The sequence below is a fragment of the Pholis gunnellus genome (assembly GCF_910591455.1).
Source record: "Pholis gunnellus genome assembly, chromosome: 2".
NCBI classification, from domain to species: Eukaryota; Metazoa; Chordata; class Actinopteri; order Perciformes; family Pholidae; genus Pholis; species Pholis gunnellus.
In genome coordinates this window covers 9153175-9165558 of record NC_136536.1, presented here as the reverse complement: position 1 = coordinate 9165558, position 12384 = coordinate 9153175, and the positions used below count along the sequence as shown (strand labels likewise).

At 40.5% G+C, this 12384-nt stretch overlaps 1 protein-coding gene across 2 annotated transcripts in view; it reads left to right on the top strand.

Moving 5' to 3' along the window:
• Nucleotides 1–12384, top strand: part of acap3a (ArfGAP with coiled-coil, ankyrin repeat and PH domains 3a) — a gene marked incomplete at its 5' end in the record, with an annotated part of 61561 nt that overhangs the window by 26756 nt on the left and 22421 nt on the right. For both annotated transcript variants that reach the window (XM_079179215.1, XM_079179214.1), the window contains 5 exons: nucleotides 97–154; nucleotides 3886–4005; nucleotides 4674–4727; nucleotides 11628–11686; nucleotides 12068–12251. In XM_079179215.1, coding sequence (XP_079035341.1) covers nucleotides 97–154; nucleotides 3886–4005; nucleotides 4674–4727; nucleotides 11628–11686; nucleotides 12068–12251 — 475 coding nt within the window. The remainder of the gene's footprint in view (nucleotides 1–96; nucleotides 155–3885; nucleotides 4006–4673; nucleotides 4728–11627; nucleotides 11687–12067; nucleotides 12252–12384) is intronic.

Genomic DNA, 12384 nt, shown 5'->3' with positions numbered 1-12384 from the left:
CAAATGAGATAAATGACCGTAATGCGATATCTTTCAGTCATCCAGTAACACATTACCACACATGTTTTAATAGCTTCTCTTGCTTTTGTTTTTCAGGGCAAATATTGATGAAGTGGAGACGGAGGTTGTGGAGATTGAGGCGAAACTGGATAAGGTGAGACATTTGACTGCCAATGCCTTTTACCTGCTTGTCCATCTGGTCTTGTAAAGCTATCTGTACACTCGCTAACACTTTCTATGGCGCTCATGTGTATAATGCATTACAAACATACTTTCTATCAATAATTCATAATGAATGCTTTATAATTACTGAAGTTATAAGCACTCATACATATTTGTTATACTTTATAGCAATAATCATAACATCAAGTATCATAATATAACTGTAATTATACAGTGCTATAAGCAGATTATACAATGTATTATAGACATGGACATTAAATCAGAGCACATTTTTAAAATCATCTAAAAAACTAATGTTTTCTTTGCTTTCTCCTCATTTTACACCTGTTATTTTCCTATTTCCTTCTTCCTACGAAGCACTTTGTTACTTCTCTCTTAAGAAGTGTTATATACGTACATAAACAAACAAAAATGCTTATATCCGATAGGGTAACATCGTCTAACATGTCGTTCACTTAAAGTCAATACAACCACAGTATCGTTTATATTCAGCCATGCTAACTCATGTTGTTGGTACATTTGTTGCTCTGCAAGCTGTCAGTGGAGATCAGGCGGAGTGGCATCTGCTTTTCCATGTGCTGAATTTGCTCATCAGCCTGGTGCTAAAGTGCACCTGAAGGACAAACACCTGCTGTGACATCACTGTTGGAGGTGCGGCCAGAGGTTTAAAGAGAACAGTGATCGTTATTTTAGCCATTATGGTTTTGTATGAAAAGGCAACAGTACATTACAAAACAGGATATATGTTCGAGGGAGAACTACGGTTGTTTATCTTTGCTTTCAACATTTTTTGTAATAATAATAATAAGTTTAAAAAGAATAGTAATAATAATATTTTTTATAATAACATTCATAAGACAGACACCTAATGCCTTAATATACTGTGACCTGTTCAATGATACAGGTGTTAATGGGACTATTGTACAAGCCATGTTCTTTATGTTATGAATACGCTCATAATACATTTAAATCTTAAGGCACATATGAAAAGCCTTATTTAAGTCTTAAAGTCCATATCTAACATATCAATCTTCATTTATGCTGCAGAAATAATAAAGAAATACCTAAACTGTCCTCGTATCACTTCACAGAAATGAATGTAAAAAGAATGGTTTGAATATTTGTTATAGTCTGCCTCTCTTCCGTTTCATCTTAGAATGTTTGGGGAAAACCCACCGGTGCACAAAAAGAAAGTCAATAACCATCTCAGTGCTGTCACAAGTTTTAGATTCAGTAATTAATAAAGGTATGTTGTACCAGATGTGCATAAATTCACTCAAGAATTTGAAGAGTACCGAGTGTCTGTCTCTGCCAACAAGTTGGTCTACGCAGGCGGAAACACAAGTGAACATTAATTACTGGGAACTTCAACGTTTTCTTTCCCTCCATAATCTGCATTAGTTTATTTTTCACTATTTATTTTTTCCCAAGGCCATTGTGCACGCTTGTGCCTTGCCAGCAGCCAACTCTGGACATATTTGGTATGTTTGGTTTGCAGGTATTAAATTAACGAGCCTTGAATTGCTTTGGAAATAATCGTGGGTTATTTTCCAGTTCTGGGAAACAGGCTTTGGCACATTAATGGTTTTGTTTTTTTCAGAGGGTGTTTCACACACTGATCCCAGGCCTATACAGTATTACTATATTGGATGAAAAATGACTAAAAAGGAGGAATGTTGGTTTGTTATTTCTCCATATTCTGTCACAGCATATCTTGTTGCAACAGACTTTAAACACAGTTTGCCCATTACACTCAGCTGCTCGTCACCAGCATTGCGATACTCTGCAGAGCCTAATCCCACACTAACATTGCTAGACTCCACTGAAGGCATGATGGAAAGCATAATGTCGCTCAGTCCTGTTGAAAGGTTCAGCTGAGGTTTGCTGAACCATGACGTGGCACTCACACCAGTTGATGAGGCAGCCAGATGTTTTTCCTGTGCTTGTGTCACCGGTCCATCTGCTCCCTTTGACATTGAATTATGTGCCTGTGAGAGCCAGGATTAGTCTGTTCTCCTCTTTACTGTCCTGTGCATTTCCACTCAGCTCTACATTAAAGATCCACATCTCCCATTTGCAGTAGAATTAAAACCAATTCAACTCAACACCTTGGAAGGGCTGCAAACAACTATGGACTGCTGTTCTTAACTCAGGAGGACTGTGGAAGAGCTTAATGAGATCCTCTGATCTAATCCTTTGGCAGAGTTTAACACTAGACCATAAATCGGGGGAAACTATTCAGGAATCCATATTTCAAGGTGCTTTTAACTACATTACACATTAAACGCCAAATTCTATCTCATTCAATTGTTTATTGGTGCAATTAAAAGTTGACAAAAAGACAGTAATACAGAACAAAGTAAGACATATTGTGAATAAAAAAAATACGATATTAGCATTTAGCTCAAGGCGTCGCTATCGCTAAATGGGGATTAAGGGAAGAGGTTGACATTTTGGGAAATACTCTCATTCACTTTCTTGATGACAGTTAGTTTAGAAGATCAATACGACTCTCATTCTCACTTTGCTCTGTGACAGTTTCAGCCCCCAACTCCTCACAATACCGCAACTTATAGTTTTTACAATTTAGTTTGTGCATCAATTGAACAAAACATGACATCTTGTGTTACCTTTAGAGGTGCTGGTCGGTGGATTTCTTTTTTACATTTTTGAAATAATGAGTTCATGCTAAGCTAAACTAATTGTGTTTTGCTCTGAACTTATTGGAAGTGTTGGCCTCTCGAGATTGTCCGTGTTGTGTTAAGTACACAGACTCATTTATCAGAGTTAACTTGCATGTATCAGACACATTTGTGCAGAGGTGTTCACGTAAATCATTCGTGAACTCTGGATTGATTCGGTTCTGGAATTCGGCCGGCCGTCTTCTTCTCTTGTGTTGCTTTGCAGAGCATGTGTGCGATTGTCAGCAGACAGTTCTGTGATAGCAGAACGAACAAGAGGAGGGGTAGAGCGAGGGGAGAGTGTCCACTAGTTAACAGATCATGGAAGGACTCTTTCTCTCTGACGGACAAAAAATACAAATGTGTCGCCAAATATACTTTGGCAGCCATTGATATACCTGGATGGGCTGCGCAAGTAAAGTCTGTGTGGTAAACACAGGGTTTCAACCTTCTCATCTAACTCAAGGAAACTAATGGCTCAGTCTTGTGTCTGGTTAGCAGCTGGGAGGAAGTGGGACTTTGCTGGAGAATAAAAGGGGCTGAAAAACCCCCCAAAGCCTGCCGTTAGAACTAACAATTTTCCTCTCATGAACATAAAAGCTAAACAATACAGGACTTTATGACAAATATCACAAAGTTTGACGACAGCCACAGAGAAGACTCACAATATGTGTGGAATGATGATGTCATATAACATATAAACACCACCTGAGAGTGCGTCCACTACCGTATGTTGGTGGAAATAACTAAACATGCAACTGTACGACATACATGCTGGTCTGTGTGTGGTAATGTGCTGGAAATAATTGAGAAAATGTGAAGGTTTTGACCTGGAACTAAAGTGTTTTAGCTGAGCCAACAAAGATAACCAACCAGATGGAAACAGATGCTCCTAAAAAAAGAACAAAATTCCCAGAAACTGTGTCCTCAGTGATAACGGCCCAGCTAATGCTAATATGATGTGTGGTGAAAGTGATGCCTTTATTTATCCCTCCGCCAAATGTGTGTCTCTACTCCACAGCTGGTGAAGCTATGCAGTGGGATGATTGAAGCAGGGAAGGCCTACGTCAGCGCCAACAAGCTCTTCGTCAACGGCATCCGGGATTTGTCTCAGCAGTGCAAGAAGGATGAGACGATCTCGGTGAGGTTCTGATGAGTGCAAGTCGTTTCATCTAGCAGCTCTGTTTGAAACATTCTAGCCTTTTTATTGTGGTTTTATTTGTCATAGTTTTTCTGACTGTTAGAGTAATTGTCTCCTGGGGATTGGGACTTTCCTCCTCTCTGGCTGTTAGCCTTACAGCTCTGAATGTGTGTTAGTAAACCCGATTACTAACAGATTAGTAAGTGAGCATCGGATGCGGTCTGGAAACTTACTTCTGGCTCGGCTCGCAGCACCAGCGTCTTGGACTGTTTCATTGCTGCTGACGTTAAGTACTATTAAAAGCCTTCTTGGCTTCAACAGTAAGACTAATTGAGAGTTTCTTATTAAAGTCTTGTTCATATTTATAGTTTCCATTGTAAGAAAAAAAAAAAAAAAGAGAAAGAAACTGAAGCAGACCTGCAATTATAGTTTCTTGTCCTGTTTAAAGTTCAAGAGAAGAAATCCTCCAGTTAAACTCAAGTGACATTAACCAGCTCAAATGTAGCATTACAGTTCTTTTGATATACTGCCGTTTAGATTTTGGTTTCAGCTTTTGACGGTTTTTATTTGCTTCTTTTGATCTCGGATGCAAATACATCAGCTGTTCTGACCCCATTTCTTTTATACCGTATATTATGATGCTATTATGTGCTTTGCGTCCTTTGCAGGAGTGCCTGGAAAAGTGTGGTGAAAGCCTCCAGGAAATCATCAACTACCACATGGTAAGTCAGCCTGCTCTCCAGACTGTCCCCATATGCTCCACATACAGTGGACTGTATGTCATCCAACATTAACTGGCGGTTAAGGCCTCACGAGGGTCCCGTATTCCTATTCAAACGACACAGAGGCTCAATCTGAGCTGTGTTTGAACCGATCCCACGTGAATTTCTTCTTTCACACTTTATTACCTACGTCTGTCGCTGTGTAACTGTCTGTACTGTACCTGTCAGTCAGAGCTTTATCACATCTCAGACAGTCCAAAAGAGATAAAAAGAAGAGGACACGGTCTTTCTAAGAAGGCTATATATTAGAAGAATGTCGTATTTTGTACTGAACTACTTATTAATAAGTCACCCTTTAAAAAGGGTACATCAATTATAACTAATGGCTTTGCTAATGGCTAATAAATGCTATTATATCATTACAATCCATTATTATAATGAAAATTCAGGGTTCACAGGTTGTGAATTGGAAGGTGTTTATCCTTTCTTAAGTTTCTTAGTTATTAATGCAGTAATGGAATCTATTAATAAATAAGTAATTCATTTAATATTTTTTGATAGTTGGTAACACATTATAATGCACTTATAAGCAGATATAAGGACATGTTCAAGTGTTTTTAAGGTTAGAATAACTACAACTCAAAGAAGTCTTTGTTTTGCTGAATAGAAAGAAATACTGCAGTTATTATTTGTAGTGGTCCAGTAGCAGCATAAGATATGAAATATATGTAAGAGTCACCTCTCTGTTGGTTCCAGTCTAACAACAAAAACACACAGCCCTAATCACTGTTATTAGTAACATTAGTAATGTAATGTGTGTTATAAACCATGTGTTAAATGTTACTATACTTCTTAGAAATGCAAAATAAAGCATTACGAAAATGTGAGATCCCAACCTGACAACATGCTCTTAGTAGTTGCCTTTATAACTGATCTATAAAGCATTAGTAAATGAATCATTAACTGTTAATAACTCCATTAGTTACGTCTTATAAAGCCCTTATAAAGGATGCCTTATTAGAGATTGGTATGATGCCGGTTTAGCTGTTGGAAACATAACACAAAGGAAGAGAACGGCATTGGGCAACACAGCTACCAAGATGGCACTCAATTTTACTTTTAATATTTTTCCTATTCCCAGCTTTGTTGCTGTGTTTTCATTCATTTACATCTTCCCCCTCACATAACCAGCGTTTCTGCTTTACTGCTGCGTCGTTTCCCCTCCCCGCCTCTAATATAACTGACCCCATGCCCCCCCAGTCCCCCCCGTCCCTCCTGCCTCCAAGGCCCTTTGAAGTCCATTAGCTTAAACCCGTTGCGTGGTTGTCGACGCTGTGAAGTGCAAAGCGTGTGTGTGTGCGTGTGAGGGGATCACATTCCTTTCTGGAGCCCCAACAAAGATGTGTCATCGCAAATCAGCCCCTCCCTCCACCTCATTCACCTCCAGTGTATTGGTAGCGAGTGGGGTCGGCTTTACAACCGAAGGGTTAATGGGCCCCGGGTTGCTCAGCCAGAAGTAGAGTAGCTTCAGTCGCTGGTCAGTAGTAACCCAGTGTGACCTTGAATGGATTACATATGGCGGGGCTTGTGTATAGTATGCATGTGCGTGACTGTTGATAGTATGTAGCCAGACAATAGTGTCCTCTTGTCTGGTGGGGGACCAATACTGGGCAAGCCAGTGAAGTGGAGGTTGTAATCACAGCGATGAAAAGGAAAACTCTGGCATGCTCTACTGCTCCAGAGCCAAAAGACAGATCGCTGACAAACAGGAGTGTGCGTCAGAGGACAATAACGATGTTTCTCAGTTGCTAATTGGGCTTTTGCCAAATTGTTGCACTAAATCGTTGGGGTTGTTATTTACAGTGACGGAGATTTGATTTAATTTTATTATCATTGCTGAGACAATGAATTGCAGTTAACCGTCTAACCAGAAGTGCAAAAAGCAGAAAAGTGTGTAGAATATTTAAATACTCTAATATATATACAATATGAACAAAAAGATATACAGTGCAAATATAAGTACAAGTAATGGCATTATATAAAAAAATCAACCTCTCTCACTGTTCTCATCAACCATATCAATTAATGCAGGTTTAAAAATGTACACATAAGTAGCGGGAGCACAGATTTTCTTTGTGCATTTTGCTTTTATTAAACTTTTATTTTGAAGTTGAACTCCGCTCTTATACAGTCTCAAATACACATTTACACTGTAACCTTCACGAAGGCTGCATCTTTTGCAGCACTGTTGTCTCAGACTGCATTTGCTTTAGCTGAGTGTACCTAATAAACTGGCAATGGAGCGTGCATTCACCCGATCAATCATTATCATCAGATGATAATAATTGATCTCATGAAAGATTTGGCTCTTTAGTTCTTGACATATGAATACTTGAGAACTAATGATCCCTAAGCTTACCGTATATTGATCCTGCAAAAAGCTACTTTGTGAAGGTTTTATTGTTAATTTCTTCGTTTTATTGGAAAGGCGGTTCTTTTTTTTGATGCCCGTCAGTGTTTCTGTCAGAGTGACGTATCCTCTGTTGGTCTGGTTCAATATGTTACACTTTAGAGAGCATAAAAGAGCGAGGGTTTGGCCTGAGACCAGCTGGCTACCCCCCCCCCCTGTCCATTAGCACCAAGACTCTGCCTGGACATTAATATGATTGTCTCTCAATGGTTTTCTTTGTTTGTTTGATGTATAAGCGGAGCCGGAGGGCTATGTGTTGTAAGAGTAGTGTGAGACTGAAGCGATAAGAAAGATTCCCCTGAGACGAAAGATTTCACGGAAATGATATTTCCAACGGTGTGACCTTAACGTAGCCTCGTGACCCACTGACATTAAAGACTCTAATTAACATTTTATGTTGACATCTTTCACATGTTCCTATTTTAATCAGGAAAGACACCCTTCGCTTTGAACTGTGTGGCGCTCCTGTAGCCGAGGGACTCCAGCAGGGCTCCCATGAATAAGATATGATGATGGTTATGCCTGCTACTTGTGACGGATGTCCCTCTGCGTGCATGCTTCTGTCATGCAGCTGCCACTACATATGCAATATGAAATGGCACCGTACAAATGGGACCGCTGAGTGCCAACTGCCCTTGTTGCAGCCATGCTCGGATGCCTTTAAGACGCATCAAATAAACACATAAAGTGAACGTGTACAAGGACGTGAGCTCAGACAAGCAAACATGCAGATCCAAGAAAAGTATGAAAGAGTCTTGGCCCTCGTTTCCCTCCATTTCCTGGTTGCTCAGCTCTCCCTTGCCAGTTTAGCACCACACAACAGAACAAACAAACTGTTTGTATGAAGGTGAAGCCAAGTATTTCCCCTTTTTTTTTTACTTTAGCTCCGAGCCTGTGCGTCTTCTCCCTCACCAGAAGCATCACCAGAATCAGGCCACGATTTGAACAGTCTCTGTTTAATTCAAGCATGAAACTCCATATGAATACTCGATAAATTATTGACTTATGTTTGACTCTCCGAACATCCATTAGAAATGAGAGGAGCCTGACACAGAGATGCAAAGAGAGACTTAACATCTGAGCTGCTATAGGATTATAGATAGGATTATATGTGCAGTAGGTAGAGAGAAGGCATGGATGGATGGAGGATATTTACGTATTATTTTCAAGTACATTTTCACTTACATGCAGGAGGCTGTGTGCATACTGAATGAGTGTATTCCCATGTGAGATGCCAACGCTAGTGTCTCTCAGTTATATTTGGAAACTGGAAAACAAAGAAAGACACGGCAGGAAGCTGTTCCTGTCTGCAGCTGCAATCCTTCTCATTCCTTACAGACTACAACTGCGTCCTTTGTTCAGAGAGTAGAAATATAGGAAAATGATAAGTCTTTATAGTGGCCTGGCAGAGAAACTGATACGCAAGTAAACACTGCTATGTCTGCCCCAACACTTTGTTGTTACTGTGTTCCTTAAATACTTAATATTGACAGCTGGTCATTGGTCTTGATAATAATAAGATTAGACTTTAGCAGTATGAATACCAGACATTTTGATCTGCGTTGCATGGACATCCCGGACAGATTCACCACACAATAGATACATAAATAATAAAGGCATTATATGTTCCCCACACTTTGACGTTTTCTATCTGATTTGACAGTTGTGTACTCGCGTAGATTATTGCTTGACTGCTTTCATTAGATCAGTCTGTGTCCCGACATGCCTGTGGAATGAGAGGCAAACTGGTACAGTAGTCCATTGTGAGGGTGTTTGTAGCCGTCTCATTCCTCAGCTCTGATAACAGGTCGTGGAAGATGTGCCAGATATTCCTAAGTTACTTACTTAGGTACAACATGTTTGACAGTGTTTTCTTTGTCCGACCACATAACATTGCACGTGTTCTGACCTGTCTGTTAAATATGATAATAAGATCTTATAAAAGTCAGATTTTGAATCCAAACAAAAAGGTTTCTCTTCTTCATCATTTTAACACTGACTGAAAGTCTATAGTCACAGTAGGAGCTTATTATTATATATTAATATATTGATCTAAGCAACCAGCTAACCCGCCTATCATATAGACCCGTGACTCATGGGTCATTATCACTAATAGAAAAAAACTTGAATTCTTATGTATTTCACTTGGAAACCATAGACGGGATGGTGTGTCTCCTTATTGTGTGCTTGTGCGTATGCGTGTTTGTCTTTTCTGCGTGAATAATATACAAACAAAACAAATAAAGTTTTCACTCAGTTTTAGACTTGTATATGACGCAACTGTTGATGGTAGGTTAAGGCTCACCAAAGTCATTTAGAACAAACCTCTGGGGACCACGGATGTCCTATTTTCATGGCAATTCATCCGGTGTATAATATAAAAAAGATATTTCACAAATTACTGGGCCATCAAACCAACAATGTTCCTTCAGGCAAATTGTATACGGTACCTTTAGGTGGTGTATTGTTCATCCTGCAGTCGGGCGAGTAAACATCAGAGACAACCTCTCGCATCTTGGCCAACGAATGTAGGGTGTCAACTTGCCACTAAAGCAGCTCAGGAATGCTACAGGCTGCACTACCCCCAGAGCCAGGATGTCTCACAGCAGTTTTCCTGCCACCACTCTCACACACACACACACACCCACCCACACACACATACACAATCTCTGTGTGCTTGTTGACTTGACTACTTTTAAATATTGTGGTTTACATTGAGCCTCCATACAGCTCACTCATGTCTGCACGGTGCCCAATCTAATCTTACACCCGAGTGTTTATGGCCTCTGCACACCGCTGCCCCTGGTGGTTCTGTTTGGAGTCCTTGCGTGTTTGTGGGACACCTCGATGGCACAAGACTGCACTTGCGCTTTTTAAACTGCGTTCAGATTGACCACACGTGCATAATCAAACCCGTTGCAGCCAAACAGCCTCTGAACGTGACGCTTTTGCAAGAAGCCATGAAAAGCACTTTATTTACTTGACTACAAAGGTTGGCTCACCTGTTAGTGTGCTATTGGCGTGTTGGAGAAGACGGCGTCTGGTGCGGCATTTGAGCAATTCCTTTGCTGGTTATTCACATACAGTAAAAGTGGATGGTTTCCGATGTGATGAAGCAACAAACGGGATGGGAGGGCTGCTTTGTTGTTCCACTCTCACACTTGTTTGGGCCCAGAGAGTTTATAGAGCAGTAAAATGAAGCCTTAACCCACCATCAAAACAAACGCGTCTCTTTTAGAGTTGGTGACAGGAATACGATGACCACTTCCATCTCAGCCACATTTTTATTTTGAAGCCTGGTCATCTCTAAGTCATCTCTACTTATTTGTGATGCTGGTTTGTGGCTCCCTCTGTACAACGCCTACAGTGGCAACTATAGAGAAGTGTCTCACTCATCATCAGTGCTCGTAATCCCCGAGTTAAAACACCCATAAGCTTAGTTTTATGGGATCCTTGCAAATCTTCTAATCCGCACCCACAGTTGTATATCCAATTATTCAGGCAGGATGAGGATGCAAACCCCTTAACCAATCTAGCTGCTCAGTTTAGCACATGGGCTCTGACAATTTGTCTGAGTGGGTTTGCTTTGAGTCTGCTTTGGATGCAGACTCTGCAGTGTCACATTGTACCAAAAGCCTCCCCGCCTCTCCTCACTCTCACTCGCTTCCTCCCTCCCTCTCTGTCCGAGTGACCTATTTAGCAGCAGCATTGGCTGGAGCGATCACAGAGGATGTGCTCGGAGGGCGAAAAAGAGGAGGAGGGACCTTTTTAATGTAAAACACGGAAAAGAAGGCGAGAGTGTTATTGTGGAGCAGCGGGTGTAGTTTGAGTCAGAGTGGGATTCCGCCACCATTCCAACGGGCATTAAATGGCTGATTTGCATCGTTTGCGTGCATCATGCAGAAAAAGCATTGTGCTTTGTCGCCCTCTGTTGGTTAGAAATACATTGAGGGTTTGACTGTGGCACAATGCTGTTTTCCCTCCAAAAAGTTGTATCACTTTGAATGAGAAATGGCAAAATGCTTTAGGTTGTGCAAAAAACATGCGTTCTTTTTTATTTTTGTTGTGCTGTATTGTAATATTCAAACAATAGTTAAGGAAACATCTTTATTTGTCACATTAAAAAATCACTACTGTGTTAACTTAATTTTTATTTTTTATTTTCACACAAGACAAAGAAAAGCAGCAACTACTTATATTTTGGAAGCTGACATAATATTTGGCGTTATGCTTGAAAAATGTATTAAAACTGCATAAATCTATTATCAAAAGACAACTCAAAACTGAGTATTGGACTCATTGTTTTAGCTCTAGCTTAGATATGAATGAAAACCATTTCTCCTAAGCGTTATACAAAATCTTCATGTGTTTCAAAAATCATTAAGACGTTAATTTCAATGATGTTAATCCTTTCTTTTCATCCGTTTCAGATCCTGTTTGATCAAGCTCAGCGGTCCGTAAAGCAGCAGTTGCACAACTTTGTGAAAGAGTGAGTAAACTTACAATTTACGGTGCTTCAGTCAGGTATCCCCGCAGGCCTTTCAGATCTTTAAAGTATTCAACACAGTTATAAAAAACCAGAAGGTCCTGAATCTTTAAAGAGCAGATGTACCCTTGTTACCCCCGAAAACCCTTTTGGTGTTTTTTTAAATATTAAACAGAGTACAACCCTTGCCAGCCAGGATCTGTTGTTACAGACGTATCATGAACAATGCAGTGAAACCTCATGGCGACCTGTGACCTCATATGGACTTTGTGGTGGAGCTAAATATCCCAAAAATCTGTAATTCTTCTGAACTGAACAGTAGTTTGCTTTGTGATCCAGTGTACAGTTACTGACGTCTCACTTCCTCCTAACTGTGTCTTTTAGGGATGTGCGGAAGTTCAAGGAGACCAAGAAGCACTTCGACCGGGTGCGTGAGGATATGGAAATAGCTCAGGTGAAGAATGCTCAGGCGCCGAAGAACAAGCCTCACGAGGTGGAAGAGGCCGGCGGCACTCTCAGCATCACTCGCAAGTGTTTCCGTCACCTCGCTCTGGACTACGTACTACAGGTTGGACCCTAACTTCAACTCCTTAGTTTTGCGTCTGCTGTCAAGTCACCAAAGTAGCAGGCTTGAATATCGGATCATTTGATAGAAATAACACCTGATCAACAAAAGCCAAGCTTTTATCCAGCACTGCTAA